The sequence below is a fragment of the Acanthisitta chloris genome, unplaced genomic scaffold (assembly GCF_000695815.1).
Source record: "Acanthisitta chloris isolate BGI_N310 unplaced genomic scaffold, ASM69581v1 scaffold6208, whole genome shotgun sequence".
NCBI lineage: Eukaryota > Metazoa > Chordata > Aves > Passeriformes > Acanthisittidae > Acanthisitta > Acanthisitta chloris.
In genome coordinates this window covers 928-27,492 of record NW_008685284.1, presented here as the reverse complement: position 1 = coordinate 27,492, position 26,565 = coordinate 928, and the positions used below count along the sequence as shown (strand labels likewise).

The following is a 26,565-nucleotide window of genomic DNA, read 5'->3' as shown; positions in this document are numbered from 1 at the left end:
AGTGTTTCATTGTAAATCTCTAGTGTGAGTTATAGAGGGCTCTCACTGATCCTGCTGTTCCACCAGATCTAGTATTGTGGAGTAGTCTGTGAGAATGACACAAGTTCTATCCCTGTTAGAGCAGATAACTTGCCTATGCCTGGCAGAAGTTTTGTAAAGCACAACCGTGTCTGAGCTATGGTGCAGTAGCAATAAGCTCTGCCTGCTCATGTCAGCTCAGTACAAGACCTGTATGCTATTTCAAGGAGCAGATTTCTTTTCCCTTTGAAAAGTAATTAGGCTTATCTGGGATGTACATTCTGTGTGCCAAACAATCATAGAATCATAGAATGAACCAGGTTGTAAAAGACTTCAAAGATCATCGAATCCAACATGCATTGATTCTGGTACTCTGATTAGCAAAAATATCACCTTTCGATGAAAAACAGAAAATAATTTCTGCTTTATCTTTCTGTTTATATACTTAAAAGCCACTTTTTATTCTATGTTGTAAAAACTTATTTGAAGAACTACAAATATCAATATGATTTGCCAAGATAATGAGCATAGGAAAACTACTTAAATCTAAAATAAATACTGCAATAGATGAATGATACAGGCTGATCAAATATTTAGGCAATCAATGGTCCTTTAAATCATTACTGTGAATTCTGATGCACTCTTGCTAGTCCTGCTGGACAATTATTATCCACTTTGTAATGGCATAGTACAGTATGTGAAGGATAAAAGATTTCCCTAACATGAAGATTACACATTATTAATGACAAGAATAAAACAGTTCTCTGTCTTGGGGTGTTTTTTTTTTTTTTCAACAATCAATGTGTCAGTAAAATTCAACAATCAGTAAAGATTCAACTCAGTAAATAGGAAAAGCTTGGCCATTTCACACAGTCAAGTGTAGCATTCCTGTGTTAGTGAAAAGAAAACCTAGCAAGTAGTCTTGAAGAATATCTGTATGTCAGTCAAAGACAGAGAGACTGACTGAGTTATGCAGCCAAGGGTGGTACTGAGCAGAAATACGAGCACAGGTCTTCTGAGTGGTATAGCCACATCACTGTGCTTACATTGCTGTTGCTAAGCCCAGCTAATGCAACTGGACTGGTATCAGATATCTCTGCACCATACTTAGTTGCATGCTAGGTCTGATATTCCTATTGTGGTACTGCATTTTCCACTGCAGAATCGGCTTTGGTGGTGACTGTACTGCTATTCCTTATTGTAATGTTCACTTTGTGGCATGTTACTTTGAGACTGTGCAAAAGGTCATTAATTTGAGCTGTAACTACCAAGAAGTACAACTGAACATAGAAGCGTAAGTTTATTGCATGTTATATCCTGTTTCCCCTTAACTTCTGGATGCAGCTTAGCCTAGCTTTTGTTTTAGTTCAGCCTCATACAGTGGCATTCAACTATGTTCCTTCAACTGTATTCTACATTTGCAGTGTGTGTCCTCCATGCGTATCCATAGGGGACCATAAAGTGGCATGTGCTCTGACCAGATAACAAAGAAAGGCTGCAGTAATAAACTTCTTCTCAAGTGCTGTGCCTTCAGAGACACCACCCTATCATCATATTGGGAATTTCGCACACCAGGTGTTCCCAAAAGAAGTAGTAAACTCTTCTCTGGGACTACAGAAGTTATTGCTGCTATGGCTGAGGAGCAGAGGATGGGAGGATGGCTGTTCTACAGACTGTATCTGGATTGCTCGGGTTCAACAACACCATGCAAATCTATGGCAGTTGCAGATAGTTACATTCAGGCACAGGCCATTGAAAAATGGAATATGGTTGTCTAGATTTTCCCCAAGGAACTCCAGGCTGTGGAAATTACTACCAATTTTTATTAGAAAAAATACAGATCTGCCAATCTTTAAAATATGCTAAATTGTGTGTTATGTTGGTTAATTTTTTTAAATTTAATTTTTTTAAAATCTGTGAGAAAATAAGATGTAGAACTTTCTACTTTGAGTCTGGTGTTACTAATATATTTGTATTAAAATGTTGGATGTATGGTGGTTTGACCCTAACTGAACACCAGATTCCCACCAAAACTGTTCAATCGTTCCCCTCCTCAACTGGACAGGGGGGAGAAAATATAGCAAAAGGCTCATGGGTCAGAATAAGGGCAGGGAGAGATCACTCACCAGTTGCTGTCATGGGCAAAACAGACTTGACTTGGGTAAATTAATTTATTGCCAGTCAAATCAGACTAGCATAATGAGAAGTATAACTGAATCTTAAAATACTTTTCCAAATCCCTCCCTTCTTCCTGATCTCAACTTCACTCTTGGTTCTCTATCTCCTCCCCATCAGCAGCACAGGGAGACCAAGAAGGAGGGCTGCAGTTAGTTCGTCACACTTTGTCTCTGCTGCTCCTTCCTTCTCAGGGGCAGGACTCTTCATACTCTTCCTCTGTTCCAGCTTGGGGTCCCTCCCATGGGAGATGGTCCTCCATAATTTTCTCCGATGTATGTCCGTCCCACAGGCTGCAGTTCTTCACAAACTCAAACTGCTCCAGCGTGGGTCTCTCCTACCAGGCTGCAGTCCTGCAGGAACAGCCTGCTCCACTGTGGGTCCCCTGCAGGGTCACAAGTCCTGCCAGAAAACTTTCTCTAGTGTAGTCTTCTCTCTCCACAGGACTGCAGGTTCTGCCGGGACCTTGCTCCAGGTTGGGCTTCTCACAGGGTCACAGCCTCCTTTGGGCATCCACCTGCTCCACAGGTTGCAGGTGGATATGTGCTCCACTGTGGACCTCCATGGCCTGCAGTGGATCACTTGGCCTCAGTTTGTTTTTCACCATGGGTCACAGAAGAATTTCTGCTCTGGCATCTAGAGCACCTTCTTCACTTCTGTTATCCCAGAGGCACTACCATGGTGGCTGATGGGCTTAGCCTTAGACAGCAGCAGATCTCAGCTGTCATCAGCTCTGTCAGGCACGGGAAGCTTCTGGCAGTTACTCACAGAATCTAAACCTCTACTACCAAAACCAGACCACACAAATTCAATACAGGATATCATTAATGGTACTGCAGTTTTAAGAGTTCAACCAATTGTGAATGTCACTTATTTTCTTGTATATAACAAGAAGTTATGATCTTTAGTATTTTGTCTGAATGCTTTCTATATTAATGGACCTGGTATGTCTTGTGCTGCTATTAACTATCCCCTGCATTTCTGAAATAGATGTACAGGGTAAAAGGTTTACCTGGTTTATCAAAGAGACTGGTATAAATTCTGAGATAAGTATCTGCAATTCCTGCCTCCTAGGCATTTGGTCAAGTCTTCATTTTTTTCCAAATCTTACAGTCCAGTTAAGAGCTGTTTTCTTCCCAGTACTGGTGTTTATTTACGTGTTGCACGTGGCTGTGAGTGTAATTTCCATTTACTATGGTAAAGTAGTTATGTTACTTTAGCAAAGCACTTGAAATTTTGAGGTAGAAACTTAACTGATCCAATGTAATCTGAGAATCTGTTTAGGATGAAGAATGTGTTAGAGCAGGAATTACATCTGAGCAGTTCTGACTGAGTGCTTCCCTTCATTGTTATTTCAGTCAAGATCATATTCTTTCATAGTTAGAACGAAGCTACTTTGACAGAAAGCTGACTTCAGGGTGTAAAGAACATTGTGTTTTCAGGCTATCTTGTAATATTTTTTTAGGCTGCCCTTGAAACGATAGATTTGTTTAAATTATTTAATTTGATTGTTGCTAAGTTTCATTTTGGAGGGTGGCACAGAGAGAGGGGCCACAATTTTGTGCCTCTATATTTAAATGATAGTGTTTCCTGTTACTGCTTTAAACATATCAGAATGAATTGATACAGTGTTATCAGAACTTTTTTTAATTATACTGTTAAAAATAACAAGTACCTATTAAAAAAAAAGCAGACAAAATAAGGGCAGATCTTCATATTAAAGGTTTCTACATAAAATGTCTAGGGATGTGCTTGTAAGAGCTGCTGATCTCTTAAAGAAAGGTAATAGCTATACTGCAGTTGGAAGAAACAGTTCAGCTAATGCACACAATTCAGCAACTTAAAAAATACCCAATTGCATTCATATATTTCATTCACATATTTTGCTCTTATCCTATACTAAAGAAGACAAGATAGGTGAAACTTTGGCAGATTCCTGCACCTGAAATAACAATAAAATACACTGTTATCACCAGAAAAATGTGAGTGGAATGCAGAACAAAGGAATGGAGGAAGAGTCACCTGCTGCCAAGTTCACTGGCTAGTCAGGTTTTCTACACTGCTGAAGTAATAAGATATGATAGGGTGTGCATTTCTGAGCTTTGGGGAGGTTCAGGTCCTCTGACGTGATTCCAAAGAGAAATAACTTTAACAGCTGCAATAATGTGCCTGTAGCACAGTCGTGCACGCTGACACATCTTATTGTAGTATATATAACTGCATTGTGATCCAGTTGTAATACAGGAAAGACAGGGGAATTTTCTGATTATCCTTCACATTATGAATTGTTGCGCTTGCAATAGCCGGCATTAAATATACTGCTAAAGCACAATCTTAGAGCAAAAATGATTCACTGAAACTCAAAAAATATATTTGTCATCAGTCAAAATCATTGAAATAAGGGAGTGGAGGATGCATCAGTTTGTAGTCCATGAGATCAGACTTGAACCTTCCATCTCAAATGCCATGGTAGCAAACACTTGGACACAGAGCAGTGGGACTTAAAAGTATGGTCAAATGTCTGTTCAATTCAGCTGTTCCAGACAAATATTTTCTTTCTGTCCTTGTTGCTGTTGCCCCAGCAGTCAGCAACTGAGAGAAGAATAGAGCTGTTAAAACTCAGCTGGTTTGTATTTGTGTGTCAATAAAGGAATGCTTTTTAGTCCACTCTGGAATGAGAACTGAATCTCCACCTTTCTTGGGTACCTTGCATTTTCCTTAATAACACTTTACATCAAGTGTTAGATGGAAGGGAGTCATTGTGACTGCATAGGGTTAGAAATCATAGGCTCAGTGAGCTAAAGTGACTCCAGACAAGGTCAAACAATAAACCAGAGTCCAAAGCAGAAGGAGATCATGTGTTTCTGCATTCAATATTTTGTAGGGGAGCAGGCCAGCCTCAGTGGAAAACACATATTGCTTTCTCCTCAGTATTGTGCTTCTCAGTGTTAATTTCTGTATGAGAGGAAGAATGAATCAGGAATGAAATGCCCTTCTTATTATTGTGTGTATTTGCTTTTAGAAGATAAGCTATTTCTTGGAAGTCTTAAAGATGTATCTTGCTCGTACAGGCCCATACAACCGCACCAGAGAAAGGAATGAATTGCAAGGCAGTGTGGCTCTATAGGGTTCCTTCTTCAATTGTATGAGGTTCTTGAGTAATAAAGAAAAGTAATTTGAGTTTTCCTGGCATTGCATCATCATGGGCACACACACATTTGTTTAAGGGAAGATTTTGAAAGTGCTATCTCCTGTATTTTTAATAACATAGACTTTCCCATTCAGTTATTCTGCAGAACCCTGAAATATTCTTGGTTCATTTCAGAGTATTTTCTATCAGCTGTTTCCTACAGAGTAATTAGGGCAATAACCAGAAAAGTCACGTGTTTTCACCGACACTTCACTATGGAGATTGTTCCTTTTCTCTCTCTTTGTAGTTTTACCTGCCTTACAAGATTTATGAGCTAAAATTGTGTTGCTAAAATGGTGCTACTTCAGTGTTGTGCTCTATAGAGACCTGTGTCATTTTCCATTTTTAGTAGTTAGGAGCTGATGTGGCGGGATGCATTTAGACTTAGCTTTCTGAGACTGCTAAAAATAAAATTGTTTGATAATATTCACCATGATAGTACCTAAGGGGTTATGCAAAACTTGGTTTTGTTTTCAACTAGTTGGACATTTGTCCAGAAGCTGATACTGTGAATAAATTACTAGGGCACTGCGATATCAGCAATTGCAACTACTAGTAATGAGTTTAAATAAGTAATGATAGCTTTTAAAAAGTTATATCAAAACTTAGTGCCATGCTCTAGTAATGACGGTAGGGTTGGACTCGATGATCTTTGAGGTCTCTTCCCATCTGGTTGATTCTACGATTCTATGATTCATGAAAAGTTTTTGGAAGCGCACAAAGGTAATGCAGAAAAATGCAATAACAAATAAGCCACCCCTAAATCCATCAATACATTTTTCAAACAGTGCGAACTGGACATCTAGGACTGTACCCGTGTCTGTTCTGTCAGTCACCAACCTCCTTTTATTAGTCTTAGATGGAAGATAAACAACAAGACTGACAGCTTTGTGTCCTTTGGCATTTTTGTGTCACCATCACAGAGTAAGAGGGTATTATGTCATCACTCAAGCCTGTCAGGTTTAGTTTAGTCTACTGTTTGTCTTAACGATTGTTTTCCTCATTTTTTCCTCTCAGTTGATACACATACTCTGTATAGATTGTATATTGTTGATGTGACCAGAATCCATTTTTCAGAGGAGAGGTGTCTTTAACTTCATCCATGGAAATGTCACCCTTTTCCCCTGTACACCAAAATAGAAATTAGAAAAAGAAGTGTCAGTCATTCTGGCAAAATAGAAATTAGAAAAAGAAGTGTCTTCTGCACTCAGTCATTCTGTTCTATACATGACTTTATCATAACTCATATGTTCAAACATTAATTGAATTAATATTATAAGCAACTAGAACTCTTAGGTGTTTTCTAAAGAAAGCTTTGTTTAGGAAAGTTCATTACGTATACCTCTCTTCTGGAATCTGTATAGACTTCAGCACTGTACATTGATAATTAGTGCCCAGTACCTGATTTTAATTGTATGATTTATTATATAGTGAAATAAAAGATAATCTTAGCTGGTGTTAGGCTTTTGAAAACAGTCAAGTAGGTGTGATGGGAGGCTGAAGAGTCAACATTTGGCTTTTCTTAGTGACTTTGTAACACATTTGTTTAATGAAAACTAGTTTTTGCTCACTAGGGAAGCCATAAACTAGTTCCGTAAAAAGGCATATGTACCTATAGGAAATGTCTGCTGCAGATGACATGTTCAAGTTCTCTGAGAAATGCCTGGAAAAGAGTGGGGCAAACTAAGAGTGGGTTCCTCTAAAGACAGCAAGCTGTTGCAGAAGATATGTATGCTAAACACTAGCAAAATCCTAATGGAGTGGGATAAAACCTGGACAAGCAACTTCAGCCTAAAGCGTGCGATTTAGTGCTTCTTGGGATTCTTCACTTTTCTCTAAATGTGTCATGTAAGCCAGGTCAGATCTTCCTCAGGCTGAAACAAAGACACAAATGGAAGAACAGAGAAGAGGCTGTCACCTTTGGGGGTGACAGTGAATAGGCAGGTTTGGAAGACACAGTTTGCCAGAGGTGACCAAGCAAGTAACTCAGAGAATGTCTAGTCAGTGAGCTCTGGGTAAAATAAGTGGAGGAACACTTTGTGAATTGCCCTGGTGCAGACACAGGATCTAATCCACACTCCCCATGCAGTTAAGTGACCCAGGAGAATTCAGGCAGTTGCCCTTAGGCATTTGTACCTTCTGAAAGACTTTAGCTCAGCAACTCATCTAGGTACCTGTCATTGCATAATTGAAGGTTTTCAGCAGTGCCCAAAGGTTTTCCTTAGGCACAGAGATTCATGTTTCTGATGTTTGCTGTAGTTTTCTTGTGTCAAGTTCACCCACAGCTAGAGCTAGGTGCTGTTCCCTAATAAATTGACAGAAATATCAGAGACCAAATGATGGTTCAGAGTGCCAGTGAGCTTCCTGGATATTGTTGTAGTGGCTTTTTGACATGCCTGTCTCTGCTGCCAAATTTATTCCAGTAGAGATCACCTTACAAGGTGATACTTGATTTACATTATCTGATTTGTTCTGTAATGGAGGAGATCAGAGTGGAGTCTTTGATTTCATTTTCACAGGGAACAATATATCTTTAATTTTAAAATGGGTGATCAGTGACTACATTCATAGAATAATTCAGCATGTCACTTTGGCTACCACAATCCACATTTCTGAGCAGTGTAATCATCATTCCCGTCCTGCTTTGTCTGTTGCACTCAGAAATGTTTCATCTAGGCTCATCTGTAGCTGTCTGTCTTGGATCTAGATACACATGCCTGGGCCAGGTCCTCAAGCAGTTCCACAGTCTTTCCCCTCTACCTTTCCCTTCCCCTGAATTTAAGCAGTCTGCAAGGAACTTTATCCTCTAAAGTGCTGTTGAGGGAGACAAAGACACTTTTTTCCCCTTTTTCAGTGTAATCCACTTAATGTTTTATATCTGCTGGTAGAATTAAGAAGATAGATTTGCATATGGGGATATAATTTTGTCTTCTTCACCTGGAGATCAACCTGGTTGCAGACTCTGTTAATTATTGGTGTAAAGCTCATGATCTAGATTTTACAGTAGGAGCTTCCCTGTGGTCTCCTACATAATTTTACAGTGCCTCTGAGTTAGTGTTAATCCATATAGCTCTGATTACCCTTTGCCTGACTGTGAAGTTAAATCTGCTGGTATTCTAAAATTGGTAGGATTGTAGTTTTCCGTGCTAGAACTGTTTGATCATTCTCTTTTTTTATCCTGTTTTTCTTTTTTTTTTCTTCTGGTGGCAGTTGCGGGTTGTTTTATTATGTTTTAATCTATCACTGTTTGGTGATTCTTTCCAGTTTTCAACTAGAGAAAATTAAATCTGCAAAGAAAATTTCAAATTTAGGAAATACCAGAGAAAGAATTAGCTTGGAGCATTTTTCTACAAAGTTATTGTTTGGGGTTTTTTTCATTCAGATTTTTATTCAATGGTTAGTAAGTTCTCTATGATTCAATTTTAGTTTTCGTACTCTCAGAATGAACACCTTAGAAATAAAATAATCCAGTATGATTCTTGTTGATCAAGCATAGAGGATTCAAAAATGAATTCAGTAAGTCAGCATTTAGAGGTATTTTGTGACTGCACCTTTAGTAATTATATTACAGACCTCATTCTTTTGTCCACTAGGGATTTGCCTAAATATTTTCCTTTGGCTCCAGCTAAATCCTGATAACACCAATGGGATTGCTGATCAGAGGTAGAAACATTTTAAAGTTTTAGCTAGCAGTAACATCCTTTCTCAATGAGGAAACTAACCCTAAATACACAGGTAATTTGTTGGGCTTTTCTGTAACTCTGAAGATGGGCGCTTGTTGTTATTTCTGACCATCATGCTGCAATTGAATGTTGATGCAAATGTTTTCTTGAGGGGCTCAAGCTCGTGCTATCCTACAAGTAGCAATAGCAGGTCAGAACAGATCACAACCCCCTAGACCACAATCTTGGAGCATGCAAGAGCTCATCTGTATGTACTTAGGCAAACATTGGGCACAATCCCTTCTCTCCACCTCCTCCCTTTCTATTGTTCAAACTGGAAAGATTTTTCACTGATTCCATTAAACATTTTTAAATTCTTTTTTATTCTGGGAAAAGACATGTGCATGGGAGGGCCTGCTCAGAACAGCACTCATTTCTGCAGGCGATGACATTATCTCATTAATCTGTCAATATTTTAACAGTACCAGGTAAGACTTTATGGATGGATAGTCTTCAAACAGTTGTCTTCAGTACAGTTCAGCAGAGCACTATGCAGGATACCAGTTGTTAATTATAAGAAAGCAATTCAAAAGCCAAAAAGGAGGAGAGTAATGCTTGAAAACTGGTTTTTGTTTGTTTTATTTTTCTGTAGCACTATGATACAGGTAAAAGCTGTATAGAAAATCATAGAATAACTATGTTTGGAAGGGATTTATGGAGATCATGTACTCCCACTGCCTTGCTCAACCTGGCTAAGATAGAACAGGTTACCCCAGAGCATGTCCAGTCAGATTTTGAGTATGCCCAAGGGTGGAGACTCTACAACCTCTCTGGGCAACCTGTGCAGTAAAATACAGTACAAACCTTACAGTACCTTAGTTTTTTTTCTGTGATTACATTTTAAGTTCATGTAGGACTGTCTCCTGTGGGAGGGATCGCATTCTGGAGTGGAGGAAGGATGCGAGGAGTCATCCCACTGAGGAAACAGCAGGAGAAACAATATGTGGTAAACTGACTGCAGCTCCCATTCCCCATCTCTTTGTGCTGCTGGGAAAGAGGATTTCACAGAAAATTGGAAGCAAAGTCAAGCCTGGGAAGAAGGGAGGGGTGGAGGATAGCTGTTTCTAATACTTTATTTTATTTTTCATTATACTAGTCTGAGTTGACTGGCAATAATTTAAATTGATTTTCCCAAGTCAAGTCTGTTTTGCTCATGACCGTAACTGGTGAGTGGTCTCTCCCTGCTCCTGACCCATGAGCCTTTCATTATATTTTCTCTCCCCTGTCCAGTTGAGGAGGGGTGTGACAGAGCAGCTTTGGTGGGCACCTGACATCCAGCCAAGGTCAAACCACCAAAATGATAGATATTCCTGCCCCTTAATTGCCTTTGTGGCCCTTTGTTCTACTCACTCCAGTATGAACCTGTCTCTCTTGTACTTGGTGAGCCCAGAACTGGACACAATACTTCAGGTGTGATTCTCACCTGTGCTGAGAAGATGTGAAGAGACATCTTCTTGGACCTGCTGGCAGTGCTCTTCCTAGTACAGCTCACGATGCTGATAAGCGTAACTTAATTTAAATGTACAATTGTTAGATTATTGTGCTTCGGTTACAGAAAAGATAAAGTGCACTTTGGAGTTTATATTTGGAAATATAAAGTAATAAATTAATTTAATGTGCTTTTCCCATTTAAAGAGGTGCTAATCAGTATTCCTAATGTATATTGTATATGTAATTAGTTTAGCCCATTCTTATTTAATTTATTTGCAGTGGCCTCATTCTTATAGAGAATTCATCTATCATACCTAGCAAACAAAATTATTTACTACAGAAAATGACAAAAGTGTTACTAATAAGGATGTCAGCAGGGTTTTTTTATCAATAAAAGATTGATGGGGAGAAGAGGAAGAGAATAGATGGAGTAAAATTTGGAGTAAAGGACCCCTTATTCCAAGGAATACGGGTCAACACCCACATATGTGTGCAGTCAGGAAGAGTTTTTTTAAAAAAAAAAAGAAAGAAAACAAAGAGTAAGAAGAATAAAATACAAGGATAGGATGGGATCAGTGAGGCAGGGCAAATACTTTCTGTTGAAAGATAAACATATATTGGGTATACTAAAGGCTGTTGCAGGGGAAAATAAATATAAAAATTTTATTTAGTAAGATTTGTTGAAGAATTTGGACATGCTGTGATTAAAGGAGAGCAAGAAGAGGATCTGAGGAAAACATCTAACTTGTCAAAAGAATTTGCAAGCAAAATGGGAAAGAAGAAAAATAAAGCTTCTTTTATTGAAAATGATAGTGTTAAAATATCATCTTTTGCCACAGGAAGTGCATTTGGTGTCTGAAATTTTTCCAGAACTGTCAAATATACCAGGAGTTGAGTAAGAACAGAAAGGAGATTCAGGTGTGCAGACAGCAGGTTCAGAGCAAAAAGTAGTTGAATGCTAGGTAAAAAGGAGTTAAACAAATCAGCTCTGAAGGGAATAGAGGAGAGAGAAGGAGGATCAAGGACACAGCATAATTAAAAGTGAGATATTATAACTTAGATACCAAAAACATTCATGTATGCAGTGTTGCAGACTGTTGCTGCAGCACTCTCTATTACTTCTGATGCTGTGAACATATTATCATCCAAATGTGCAATTAATGTCCTTTGACGGGCACTTTGTCGACAAGCCCAAGAATGAGTACAGTAACATTCACTGCCCTGAAGGCCAAGTACCTCCTTTGCTTGTGCCATGTCCTGTGAAGCAGAATTGGAAGTCACTCTTGACCCATTATATACAATTCAGTAGTACACTGTAAATGCAGAAATTCTTGTTCAACTGTACCACCAATACTTAAGTGATTCACGGTCTATTAGAAACAACCACAAAAAACAATCACCATTGGAACAACTCCTTGCAATTTTTGAATATTCAATGATTCCTTTCATCTGACAATCATGATATACAAATCTGTCCTTCAAAATAATAAGCTGAAGACAGGTTAGTTATGATAGTTTCTCAGTGAGCCTTCTAGCTGTATCAGTTAAGGAAAATGCAGTATGAGAACCAATAATGCTAATCAACCGTTGCAAGTGTGATGGGTAAGTAGCATTCTCTAGCTATGTATCTGTAAATGGAAATTACTCTATGTATTTGCTTCTCAAATTGATGTCTTCAGTCCTTTAGCTATTGCTACAGTTTGAACTGCGGAAAGAAACAACCAGAACAATATTTTTCCCCAGCTCTTAAAACAGAAAATGCCTGCAATTAATGTTTAAATGAAAAAGCCAGGATGCATTCCACTGCTTTTTTTGTCTGGACATAGATGTTAAGCACGGATAAGTTTCTTGTGGTACACTCAAATATCTCTGGTGTATGTGAATGGCCAAAAAATGTCAGATATTGGGGATAAATGCTACCAATGGTAGCATGATTCCACACATCTGTTCCTGTCAGTATCTACTGTTAGTTAAATATTGCATGTATTCATAGTATAGTTTTTATTCAGTACATCTATCAAGACTTAGCATCCCATTCTATGTCAAATGTTTGTTTTATTTTTCTAAATGATATTCTGAAGTACTTGGTGTGTCTGCTCTCTACCCTGGACTCCAAATATTGTATTGCTGTGCTTGTATTTCCACATTCTTGGAATATAGCTGCAAAAGAAGTATATTTGCACAAACTAAGTGTAGCCTAGAGAAACTAATTTTTTCTCTTCATCTCTTTCGTTGACTATAAAAGGAAGAGACAGGCAGCCTCTTCTGAGGGTCTCAAATCCAAATCCTCCATGAGGGAGAAAAGTACTTATGAAAAGCCAAAGAAGATTATTCTTTGTGAATATCTACCAAAGGGTTTTTTGTTGGTGCTTCAGAATTGGCCACATTCCTGAATTTTGTGATGTGCAGGTTCTTTACCCCAAAACTGTCTAGAATCACAAGATCACAGAATGTTTCACATTGGAGGGGACTTCTGGAGGTCATCTAGTCCAACTTGCTTCTCCGACTATGTCCAATTTGAGCAGCTTCCTCAAAAAATTAGAGGTCTAGATAGTTGTGCTGCCAATTTTTGTCTTTTGAATTTGGATTAAGTAAGTTCATGATTTTCTGCTTCTTTGTACTAAACAATTCCAAGTATTTTAGCCTCTCCTTGTATGGGAGATGCTTCAATCCCATAATTATCTGTTTCTGACACCAGTTCTCACCAATTGTTTCCTTCACAGCACATCTGCATCTGGAAAACTATGACAAATCCCACAAAAGAGAGAGCATCTGTGTACTTGTGGTTGAGAGACAGATTGTCTGCTGCTAGGCTATATGAGAGACATCATAAAACTTTAAGGGCTCTATCATAAAAGATGTTAAAACCCATCAAAGAGCTTTCTGAGAATCCTCTCTGGAATTGCACTAGACTCATCTCAGATCTTTCCTGATATTTTGTTCCATATTTCAAATCCCTCAATGGTGGAATCTGTGAGTCATCCCTAACACTACTAGTAACTTCAGTATTGGCATACACATTAGTTTTTGGTCTTCAGTGTTACTGGAATCACTTGCTAGGTTGACTGCAGATACACTCATCAATCGTTGATGATTTCTTGGCTGTTTTGTCCAAGTTCCATAATATTTTCAAGGCAGTGACCTGTTCTTAATTGGCCTCTGGAGGAAGCTATCTTGCTCCACTGGACGCAGCAGGAGTTTAGGGAGTCTGATTGCTTAATGTAGTTAGGAAGAATGAATATTCCTTTCTAGCCAATGTAGCCATCTGCTACAGGAAGAATGATGTACATCGTATATCTACATGAATGATCAAGAATGAAGAAAGAACAAGGGCATCTTATAGCTGTTCTTACTCTCTTATATCATCTGTAAGTGAGAAAGTGAAATAATGTTTGAACAGGACCACACTTTTTAGAAATTAAAAGACTGTGACTTTTCAAGAAATATGAAGCAGTACCATAAACATGTGTTACACATGCATGCCACAAAAAGCATTATCATGGGATCATTAAGCTTAGCTAGTGAATGAGCTGAACTGAGATGTCACTATCCACAAGGTGTGGGAAATAGAGACCTGCAGTTTCCTTAAGGCATTGTCAGCTGTAGGCACATACAAAAAACACATTGCATTTAGACAGGTCTGAGCAGAACCTGGATTTCCACTAGTGCTAAGAGTGTAATATTTGATTGTTCTGTGTTCCCTGCCCTTTGGGATTCCTTGCATTCAAAGCTAACCAAAGCCAATGCATGAGAGTCACCAGCAGTGTCAGTAAAGGTTAGTCTCCTGAAGAGGAAAAAGAGAGTATACTATAACTGATGTTCTTTAAAATACACAGACTATCTTGGTAGAGCTCTGTGCTGTTTGGCTAGACAGTTTTTAGTACCTAAACAAGCTTAACTCTGCCTTGGTCATCAAACATTAAAGTACTGAAATACTGTTAACACAGTGATTAGTATCACATCAGTATTATGAGGAAAAAGTTGCCTGGCTTGGTCTGTACACCAGAACAAACTTGGAAATCTGTGTACTTTTGGTTTAGTTTGCAAGAGGATTAGTATTTATTTATCTCTTCTACTTTAATAAAGTCATTATCTAACATTTCTCACTTACAATGAACTATCATTTAGCCAGGAACATAGTGTCTTGTGTTTTCAGTATTACCCTCAAAATTACAGTTTTTGGTTTTTTTTTCTAAGTTCCATAAATATTGTCTTAGGTAGGTGGGGACTGTTACTGCAGTTCTCCATTATTTTATTTTTCTTTTCTTAGTATTAGTTATGCAGCTGTATTACATCAGTAGACCTTCAGAAATTATCTTCACCAACTGAGAGACTGTTTCTGTCTGTAATTTACAATATATGGCACAGTATGATGTATGCTATTTTGGAATATTGTAGCATTTCCTTTTACCATAATTGCCAGGATCAGTACAACCCAGAATAGGATTCATCTTTTTAGAGTGGTTCTGCATTTGAACATATAGTTAAATAATTTCCTCTGTAATCCTCAGGGCTTCTTTCCTGCATTACTGCTTTCAAAACATTCATCTCCAGCTTGGTATATAAGATTACCAATTACTTTTATCTATTGAATCTCATTTATTTTAATTCTGTCCATTTCTAACCTTGCCAGTTCATTTTGCAATTTTAATTTTTGCAGCTGCATATTTGAGAAGTATGATTTTTAAAGATTTTCTAGGCTACTGTGCTGTGGCACATGTCCAGTTGCATTAGTATAATAGGAAATCTTGTAATTCCCTGTTGCAGAAGGAACCAGATGAGCAGACCTTGTAAGACAATGTTTCATCATGACTAATGTGATTTTTTTTAATTATTTGGAGGTACAGTTAAATAATATTTCAACACAGTAAAACAGTAAGGCATATTCATATTTTAAACCCTGTGTGTTTTGGAATAATTTGAAACTTAAATTTCTTATGTAAAAGAGAGTCAGCCCTCAGACCTCTCTGGAAATAAATGTTGTCCTTATGATTCTTAAAAGACAAGAAAAATGCCAGTTCAGTGCTTCTTTGTCTGAAATAGACATTATAAACACCCTAGAAGGCAACTTCTTCCTCTTTTTTTGCATATTGCTGTGTTTCTTGATTGCTCTGAAAAAGAGAAAGAATCAAATACAGAACATGATTGTGAGAAAAAATTTAGCTCAGTGCAGAAAATCTGTCATGCAGGAAAGTTTTACCATATTTGTTCCATCTATGAAGGGCATATAATTGTCTCGGCCTTCTTTTGTCAGTTGGCAAAACCTCACTTAGCAGATGTGTTCAAGATCATAAGTCATTTTAAGTCACCTTAAACTGTTTTTGGTTTATGGATGTGTTCAAGATCATAAGTCATTTTGAGTCACCTTAAACTGGTTTTGGTTTATCTAGATTGCAGGAAATGAAGAATTGTTGTTGTTTCACTGAAGAAATTATCTTGCTATTTAGATTTTCCTCTTAAGCATCTAAGGCTGCATGCCCTGATAAATAATAGATAATGTACAGGCAGGTTCTGGGTCCCCAGTGCTTTGACCTTTTCAAGGCAGTAAGCAAGCCTAGAGTAGATGCTTCTGTTAGTGAGACTGTTGACACCTCTGCTGATGAAGGGAGTTTGTTGTACCTTGGCATATGCATTATCCAACCGGCAAAAATTCTGAAAAATTTTAAAAAGAAAAAGCAGCTTGCTTTTGAACATATTTATTTTTCTCTAAATAAGCTTATCAAGTAATTCAGCAGTGAATGTCAGATGAAAACAATCTAGTCTTTTCTTATTAGATTCCAAGCCAGACTATAATTTGCAGATGGTCAGATGATTAGTGGTAGAAGAAGTATATTCCTATTGACCCCATTGTTTCTTCCTTATGATTACCAAGTATTTTAGAAATGCAGCGGAATGAAAGTAAAACTTATCTCCAATGATTGTTATGTTCTTCCTTTTCTAAAACCTTACTTGCCACCTTTTCCAAAATTCGGTGATGCTCTGAATTTATTAAGTGCATGCATGGGTTGGAACATTCAGTGAAGTTGAAGTAGTTGCAGCATCCAACTGACAGAAAATTGTGAAAGCCACTGTTTGGAAAAAGTCTGTTTGAACTCATTGGTGTTACTAATCAATTTTCTAAAGGGGGAAAGCATCATCATGTATCTGCAAATTTGTCAGACTGTTCCACAGCCAATTAGCTAAAGATCTCTGCACAGTATTGTGTCGTTCAGTTTATCTGATTTCTGCTAATTTTATTTATAAATGATGTCACCTTTAAAGGACACCAGTGGTACATACATCAGCCAATTCGATAAGTTGCGTAGAAACTTCTGATTCTTTTCCTGCTACATTAGTATTGCTTGTGAAAGTAGACATCTGAGGACTTCTGTCCCAGTACTGAAGTCTGTCATGGCTCCAGACTGATTAAGTGTTCATCTGTCTTTCTGACCTTTGGACTTACTTGGAATCATGACCAACCAGTATTTAGGGCAAAAGTGATAGTTTCACAGATGCAATGCTAAAGAGTTCATTTCTAGTGAGAGGTAAAAATGGCCTCTCCACATGCAGAAGTAGAAACAGAAAACATGGGATTACTAAATATCCACACTGCCACCCTTGTATACTTGTGTAAAAGTAATCCAATTGCATTACTGGAAATGAAAGAGGAAGGAAATGGGTTTCCTTTCCACATACAAACAGCTGAGAAGTTTTAAAATATTAGGAGTTCAGATACCATGCAAGCATTGACTAGATAGGTTAGGCATCAATAGGATAACTGTGTATCAGTTAGGTGAACTGATAATACAGCACAGACTAATGAGTACATTATTCTTCAAAAGGAAATCAAAATGCTTTGAGAAGAAATGTGAAGGTTTAGAAGACACAGAACAACAATAATAGTTTGGTTTGTTCCATTTGCTCTCATTCTGTTTCTTTTTTTCTTTCTCTGATGGTGATCTATGACCTCACACACTTTGATGCACAACAGCAAGTGCTGTAGATCATCCTATAGGGATTGTGCTATATTGAATTCATTAGGAGCAAAGAAAAGGCCTTCTCAGGTATATCCAAGTATATCCAGAAACACAACATAAATCCCTTGAAATCTATTTCAGATTTGATGATGGTACTGCTTCAGAAAGTTGGAATCTGAAAGTCAGAGGGATTGTTTCAGTTTCATAAGTATTAAATTTCTGGGAGTTTAGCATGACCTGTAGAGTATCAGAAATCTTTCTGGTTCCAGCTAATGGTTACATTATTCCCATGACAGAGGGAGCAGCTTTAACATAAGGAAGAAAATTGTGTTGAGTGAATCCCAGGATGGCAGCATATGTCAAGTTAGTATTGTCAAAACATCGGGAAATTACTCTGGAGGATCTGGGGATTTTGTTGTTTGTTGGGTTCCCCCCTACCAGTTCTTCAAATACATGACTCAAAATACTTGGAAGATATGGTCATTTTAGACAAAATAACATAAGAGATGCTGCTGTGTGGCTACTGCATCTAACAGGTGCAGCTGCCTTTTCCTCACAGTATGAAATGTGCATATTTTTTCCATGACTGTGAATTTCTGTTTCTTTTATCACTTTGATGTAATTCCTGTTGCAAGATTTCCCTATATGACAACATAAGACCATTACATTATTGTTTTGCAAAAAATATTGTGATTGTGGACAAGGAGACCAGTTTATTGTAGTGGTCATCAGTCTCAACAATTGCTAATTAATGCAGCTGAAATACATGACTGTATCTTTAACTCGGAATAACCTCAACTATGCAAATTATCAAAGTTGCTTGCATCTGTGTCAGAAAACATCGTGAAAGGAAATCTCTTCCATAGGAAAAGAGAATGACAGGTAAAATAAGTGAAGTGTATCTGCTTAGGAACAAGTGTTTTATGCATAATTATTTCATGCATTGTAAATTAATTGCATCATATGTGCCTGGGAAGTACAGAAAACTGAAATAATGTAGTTAGGGCTTATTGGAATTTACTATGCAGTTGTATTTCTTTTTGAATTTTATATTTTTTATAAGTGATTGCTACATAAGAACCCAGGGAAGAGATGTCAGTGCTGGTATTCTTTGTTAGTGTCTTGGCATATGTGTATTTTCCAGAGATCATATACATACTCTATTTATTTACCCTTTTTCTAGCATCTCGGTATCTTGCAAAATATAGGTATGCAAACTATGGATAGGGTAATGCTTCAGGAATGTAGGTTAAAATCCCCAGGAAGAGGCCAGGAAGGGCAGTTGGGCTTAACAAAGTGAAATGGAAATGAGAGCTTCCAGAGAAGGTTCTGAAAGTGCAGGCAGCAGTAGGAGAGAGGTGAGGAAACTGTACAAGTGAAGATGGAACTTGTAGAGTCTTTAAGGACAAAGCTTTCATTTCTGTGCCCAGCACCTGGCCTGTCTAGGCACTACTGTAGTAATTAATACTAATCAATAGTATTCAGAAACTTCCCATGGAATACGAATGGAGCTATTGGCATAATCTTCTTAAAAAGTGGAGGAACAAATCTTGTCACCTGAGTACAATACAGCACCTGTATTTTAGTGTAAGACACTGTGTATGTTCAGTATGTGACAATGTGAGGGTGGGTTGTTACAGACACTTTAAAAAGAAACTTGTTTTGTGTAAACTTTTGTAGCAAACTAGATGTACTTCTTTTGTTTGTATTGAATAATGCATAGAAATTTCAGTATTTAGGAAATCTGTTTATGAGTGTCTACTAAACTCCAAATTCATGCAGAATGTTCCCATAGGTTTTGTTCCCATACTTTTTGTTTTCATCTGCTAATTAATAAGACAAAGCATTTTGTATATTACTTTATGGAACTTTATTTGGACTGCTATGGTGGAGTCTTGGGTTGGCTTGGATCTTGTGGTAAAATTGCCCTGTTTGGGGCAATTCTTACTTTAAAGAAAGAGTAATCAAAAAGATTACAGAAAGCTTTGGAAGCTCATATCCATTAAATCCAGAATAATGAAATGGACAAGATCAGTCATTAAATAAGTAGAACTAAGATATGCTGAAAGAGTATGAATAGAGTATTGGAAATAAACTTAAGATCAGTCATTAAATAAGTAGAACTAGGATATGCTGAAAGAGTATAAATAGAGTATTGGAAATAAACTCCCTTCCCATCCACTAGGTCTTTGAGGAGTATGTCTTCCCCTTAAAGCTTTTGCTTGCCAGTTGGTACCTTTCAATAGCTGGATTCTGTTCAGGCTTCATGAACTTCTCTGCTCAACCAGGCTTGGCAAGACTTTACTGTCTGCCACACAGAAGACCTTGCTCCACTCAGTCACAATGCCTGGATATCATGAGCTGGCTAGAAGTAATCCTGGCTTCTCCAATGTTGCTGACTTTTCTGTCTGAGGGAGCCAGTCACCCTCTCCCAGAGGTCTCCCCCTGCTCCAGGGTGCAGGAGGCAGGACTAGACAGACTTTTTCACTCATCCAACTTCACCCTTTAAGTAAAATATACCTAACACAGAAAATGGAAATAAACCAGTTCTGGCATCCATCACAGCTACCAATTTCATGAGAGAAACTGGTGTCTTTCTAAACAGATAGGGATATAGAAACAGATGTAGGATTTCAATTTGAAAATAAGGTTCTAAAAAGTCTCTGTGTAAGTGCTTGCCTTGCTTCAGCAATAGCAGTAAAGTTCTCTCATTGATTTGTTCTCACATCTGTGAAGACAGAAAAGCTTACAGATGTTTAGGTTTGAAAGTGATGGCACAGATAGTTAATTGCCTTTAGACTTCGAATTTATAAAAATGCTTCTGACAAAGAGCTTTCCTGTGAAGGAGTATTATGTTGGTGTTATTTGCAGCATTTATTGCAAAGGGTCTGTGATGGCATTTCCATTATAAAACTTTCTTTCTGTTCTTTCAATAAAAATTCACTTCAGACTGTAACATGGACCATCTAATCTCATCTCTTGACCAGTGGTTGTTTTTACCAGTTTTCTAGAAAATTGACTGGTCTAAGGTTTTTATATTGTACAAAGGTTAAAGAAGGTGTGGAGGGGAGGAAGTAAGGTTGGGAGTAGTAGGAATGCTGTTTATGGATATGGTTTGTATTTCAATTGTAAGATCAAAATAGTGTGCTATTGGCATTATCTGTAGGCCAGTTATGCTGTAGTAGAATTCATTACAGTTCTTTTTAGTGCATGAAACTCTACATATTGCCCCATCTTTTATAGGCTGGACTTGATCTCAGAGGTGTTTTCCAGCCTTAATGATTATGTGATCTATACAAAAAGATTTCAACAGATACATAAATCTTTATCCCAGGCAGTAGCATTTGAAAATTATAACAAAGTAAAGTACTATCTAAGATGATATATTGCAATATTTTAAAAATTATTTCTGGTTAAGAGGAAGCAAAAATCACCACTTTCACGTTATGCGGAGCTGAGGGGGTTTTCTTTGATTTTGTTTTTTTTTCTATTCTCTATGCTATTTTATTTAAATTTGGAAGCACTGAGTCATTTTGAAAATCATTTTTTTTGAAAGGTCAGTAATGTGAAATAGTCTACCATTCTTATGTCTGCTCAGTTTGCACCTGACTAGAATTGAAATCTGAGAAAGGGATTCTGAGTTCCCACCTACTTCCTCAAAGATAGCAGCAGCTTCACTGTTGTGAGTTTTGGCTGGTAAAGCCATAGTTATCAACTCTGCCAGTTATTCAGGGTTGGTAGAAGCTTGCTTTAAGTAGCTTTTCATTTTCTTGGACTTCTTTTTTCCTGGCTGCTATGTCAGCACATTGGTATACACACAGATTTTCATTTTGTGGCTTCTGTTTAGCTTGCTTGTTTGCTTTAATGTTGCACCTATTTTCACCATTAGATGCATTTTATATTATATACTACATAATTTTTCTTTTCTTGTTGTGGTCTGTCAGACGGTGCCTCAGTTATGTTTGAAATGTGTCCATTATACACAATCTCAGTCACTTTGATGTGCCTTGAAGCAGTTCATAGCATGCTTATATGTTAGGTCTGCTTATGCTGTCACCTTTCAGACATCAGACCCTGCAGAGGGGAAGTCACGCTTTAGCTGGTCTGCCCTGAAATAATCAGTAAATTCAGCAGAAATTTCCTGGTGAAAAGAAACCTGAATGGTAGCCTTAGAAGAATACAAATTCAAGTGACATTTTTGCTGAATCTACAGTGTAGCTGCTTGCATTGGTGTAAATCTTCCTGGATTGACTTGGATGGCAGTGGGGCAGAAACATCTAGTTTTAGTAGCAAAAGAGCCACAATAAAACTCGGTTTTATTATTATTTGAAGATATATATTAGACAAATCTGAGAGCATTTAGGGACTTTAAAAGAGGTGAGTGAGAACAGAATTGGGAACTTGAACATTTTATTTTGTTGTCACAAAAGCAAGTATAACTCTTCCAATAAATATCATAGTCCTACATTACTTTCAGAGGTTTACTGTACAAATAGATTCACTGAAGATTCAAACACTATCAGGTCAGAGATTTGAATCTAGAGGTGCACAGCTAAACTTTCTGAGTAACAGAAGCTTTTTAAATGTTTGTTTGAAGAATGATTTATAGTATTTACTTACTTATGATACTAGTGTATCTATACTGTGGAAAGACTTGATTAGTATATGTAGATTCCTGAAACAGCTTTACCACAGAGAAATTGAATGTTTGGGCATGTTTTGGCTGGTTTTCAGTAGAAATTGGGGGTTCATCTAAATACTAGCTTTCAAAATACTTGCAATTTTAAGGCATTAACTAAAGTGACATTTTGAATTTAGGTGAATCTACCTGCTCCTTTTCCCTCAGTGGTTTCATGCAAACAAAATTTTTTAGAAAGGATTTTGTGCTAGTAGATCATATTTTTAATCAGCATTTAAAAAGTAGAACCCCTATACTCAATTACCTCAAATCTTTAAATGGACTATATATACATGTAGAAGTGGAACTTTAAATCTGTTTAAAATAAGAAGTACTATTTTACAGCATTCAAGAAATCTGATATTCCAGTTCAATATGAGCAGTAATGGATGTGAGAAAAATGTGTAGGCAAACTATGCAATGCTAGATACAGGATTATCAACATTTGTAAATAAATGAAAAATAATCTGGTTTTAGGAAGGACTTATTTTAGATACTGAACAATGCTGTGAGGGAGAAGAAATCATTCAGTGATAGATTTTTTAGAGGAAGGTAAAAGGCAACTGAAGTCCCTTAGTTTCTAGGTTTGGATATGTTACAAGTCACTCAGTACACCATTCAAAAACTTGCTAAACTCTTGTATTTTATTCCACAGAGAAAACAAACTACTATGCGTAGACAACTGTGTCCATGTCCCTGTATTCTAGGGCCTGATTTTATTAGGATACTTCATGGAGCCTCTTGTATAACATATCACGCTTTGTTAATGTGCTGTGTCCTACCTTAACCTGATTTTTTGTTTTTCAGCTCTGAGGGACAACAGAATTGAGCTGGTCCGAGCTTCCTGGCATGAACTGAGTATCAGTGTCAGTGATGTGTCTCTGTCGGATGAAGGGCAGTACACCTGCTCTTTATTTACTATGCCTGTCAAAACTTCCAAGGCTTTTCTTACCGTTCTCGGTAAGTATAAATAGATGAGCATAAAGAAGCAAGTGTTAAACTCTTTAGGCTTTGGCAAATTATGATAAGAATGAACTTTTCTAAAGCTTGGCAGAAGATAAATGTAAATGTCTGATCTAGTTTCTGTGATGTTTATTGTTTCATATTGCTGTGCTGAAAAATAACATACCTCTTACTGTTTTCACTGTGGCAGGATAATGAATTAGGGATCACACAAACACCACGGTATGAATGCTCCATAAAATGGACATAACCTCTATAACCCAAGCACCAGAAGTGCGAGAAGGTGCATGTGTTCATCTCCTAACAATGTATTGTATAGGGCAAAGGGGAGAAAATCAGAAAGCATGAAATCAAAATGGGCTTTAGAGCTTTATCATTTTTCCTTAGCTGGGCATTTTCTTGGATCATTCTGCTTTCTTTTTCTTGGTCTATAAAGTGCAAATTTTCACTGGCTTTGCTGCTTCTTTTATGCTTTATCCTCTAAGTGCTCTGCTGTTTTCCCCAAAGGTTATAGATACACATAGAAAAGCAATAGATTTCAAGAGATGCCCAGGAAATAAAGTTTCTGCTTGAAGCTTTATATGATTCTATGAATGTCAGTTGCCCAATCAGCCAAAATTGCTATAGTTCATTGAAACACACCTGAGTACCTAAGAGATTATATGATTTTAGAGTGTGATTTTTATTCTCTTCTCCTTTTTTTTCTGTCCCTGAACATGTCTCTTTCTTTCTTTTTGTTTTATTTTTATATGTAGACAGGCAGACAGTTGAATTTAATAGGACTAATGTAAGATATTCTCTGTGCCAGTAATATTCACATTAATCCAGCCAGGGAATTGGTTTTGTGCTTAGGATATGAAATATGTCTCCCTTTCAGTCCCTGTGAGACTATTTTACAAAGATCTTCGCAAGTTTGCCATTAAGGACAAAAAATGTCCACTGAAAGCAGAGTATTCTGGAATAGCAGCTACCTATGCTTAATCTTCTTTTCTGTAGAGAATATCTCATGATCTGAACACTTGATGAGTACCCTGGTTTAACCTTTTAAATGGCAGAGAGACATAGAAAGGTATTACAAAGACAAAAGAACCCCATACAACCAATATTTATTAACTTGTAGCAACTTGATCTTTCACAGTCCTTTAAGTTTTATTGCAATTTTCGGTTTCATGAAATTTTCTCAATGTCAGCTACTTACCTTCCAAGAAAGAAGTCTGCAAAGTTTAGGATTGCTGCATTTTTTCATTGAAATGCATTTATTCATTTTGTTTTTCTTTTTGTATTTGTAGTAATTTTCTATTTCAAAGTAACATTTTAAACTCTTGGAACACTTTCTGTTCAAGAAGAGGATCTTTTCCATTGAAATGTATTACATCTTTTAATCAGACACATTATCCTTTTATGTACTACTAATCTCTTTATTGACTGCTCTGCTATATATTAGAAGATTTACTTGTCAAGGTGTTATAGTAGACACTATTTCCTGTACTGAAAGAGCAGACTAGATTTATTACAGAAATGTACTACGCAATAGGTACTGCTGCTTACTTTTTATGTACATAATATATCATTTTGGAAAAGAGATGTAAAAACCCCAAATTATGAAATATGGGGCACAGGATAAATTACTGTGACTGATCCCTTTATCTAGCCACAAATATGAATGCGTCAAAGCACTGCAGATGCAAGTTATAACTGACATTTTTTGAGATTTAAAATTGCAGTCATCAGTATTACTTTAAAGTAAGTTATTCTCACGTTTTCATAAGTAAAATGCGTTTATACATGTAATGATCAAAATTTTCCCAATTCTCTTCACAATTTTTTTTAAAATCTTCCATGGTTCATTGAAAAACAATTATTTCTAAGTGCAATATTATGTGTACAGTATGTCAAAATCATATGACCTCCTCCAAAGCACTTGGATTCAGCTTAAGAACTCTCCATAGCCAGTGGAGCTGTGTTTATACCTCTTGGTGCTTTGGTTCTGTGTTCTCTGAAGATAAAGTGACTATTTATTATCATCCTCCCTTTTCGATGGATTTTGTATTAAAGTCTTCATTATTCAGGTTTAAATGTCTGTTCTGAACTTAGGTCCGTTCAGCTTTGTGTTGCCAGTTATGTTTTATTTTCACAGCTGTGCTTCTAATATGCTTTGTCATCCTGCTTGCTGTGCAGAGCAGTTTAAATATTATAACAAGTCAGACTAGACCTGCGTGCAGAATGTACATAGATATTTATTAAAATACAATCTCTTTCTCTTAGAAAACTAGATAATTTCTTTCTTTATTTCTTTAGCATCAACTAGAGTTCAGACTGACTGTTTATTTGCAGTAGGAAGAAGGATTCACTGACAAGGCACAAGGAGTTAATTATCCTGTTTCCAGAATTTACAGCATATGAAGAAGTGAACTTTATGTCGGTATTCATGGCAGCAGCTGACACTATCAGAGACATTTTGCTTGTTTGCTTGTTAGGTGTTCCTGAGAAGCCACAAATTACTGGATTTACCTCACCAGTTATGGAGGGAGAGAGGATGCAGCTAACTTGCAAGACATCTGGTAGCAAACCAGCGGCTGATATCAGATGGTTCAAGAACGACAAAGAAGTTAAAGGTATATAAAAGGACTTTGGGGTAATTTGGTCTGTTGAAACTGTACATTCTTTAGAATTATATTTTTTAACTTGTATTTGTAAAGTTTCTCATATTTAATTGTGAAATGAATCAGTGATAGTACTTAGGTAAGGAATTGATTGTAAATTACTGTAGTGGTCCTATAACCATCATGATACCATTTCTTCCAGTGGTAAAAACTGATGCTTTGAATTGCTCAGAATTTTGTTCAGCCTAGTAAACTCAACTGTGAGGCTTCATAGAGAAGTGTGGTAGGGATTATTGTTATCACAGTCATACAACTCATCCTTTATATTTTACCTTTTAATTTCTTTTTGCCATTCTAATGTGATGGATGACTGATTTGGTCAATTGCCAGTTTTATATTACACTTCTCTAAGTAGTGTGACCAGGTGAGGCAGAACCATCTGGAGGCAACATGAGATTGCAGTTCTCATAGGGGAGCTATGGAGCCTGCCCTGGTAAGGAAGAGTCAGGATGTAGCAACTGAGGGAATCTCAGCTGGGAAACTGGGAGCATACAGCTGAGGCAAGGATGCTGACAGTCTGAGATGAGGAGCAGGGAGAACATGGACTTTAAAGAGTATCAGGAGAACTTCACAGGGACTGGGGGGAGTTGGACAAAGCCTACTGTAGCTGAAAAGTGATCAGTTGACTAAATCTAAAGCTGACAGTAGGGAATTACCTTTGAGGATGCAGCAAGGCAGGGAAGAGCTGCATATAATTTATTTATTTTCTGTCTTCTCTTTCACTTCATGTGTTCTTTGCTTAGAACTTAGTCTTCTAGTCCATATTATA

At 37.3% G+C, this 26,565-nt stretch overlaps 1 protein-coding gene across 1 annotated transcript in view; it reads left to right on the top strand.

The window, feature by feature from the left end:
• LOC103806973 (cell adhesion molecule 2-like) overlaps positions 1-25,748 on the top strand; it is a gene marked incomplete at its 3' end in the record, with an annotated part of 74,715 nt that extends 48,967 nt beyond the window's left edge. Inside the window, exons 4-5 of the mRNA XM_009079687.1 lie at positions 22,978-23,130; positions 25,611-25,748. Of these exons, the coding sequence (XP_009077935.1) occupies positions 22,978-23,130; positions 25,611-25,748 (291 nt within the window). The remainder of the gene's footprint in view (positions 1-22,977; positions 23,131-25,610) is intronic.
• Between the last annotated feature and the right edge of the window lie 817 nt (positions 25,749-26,565).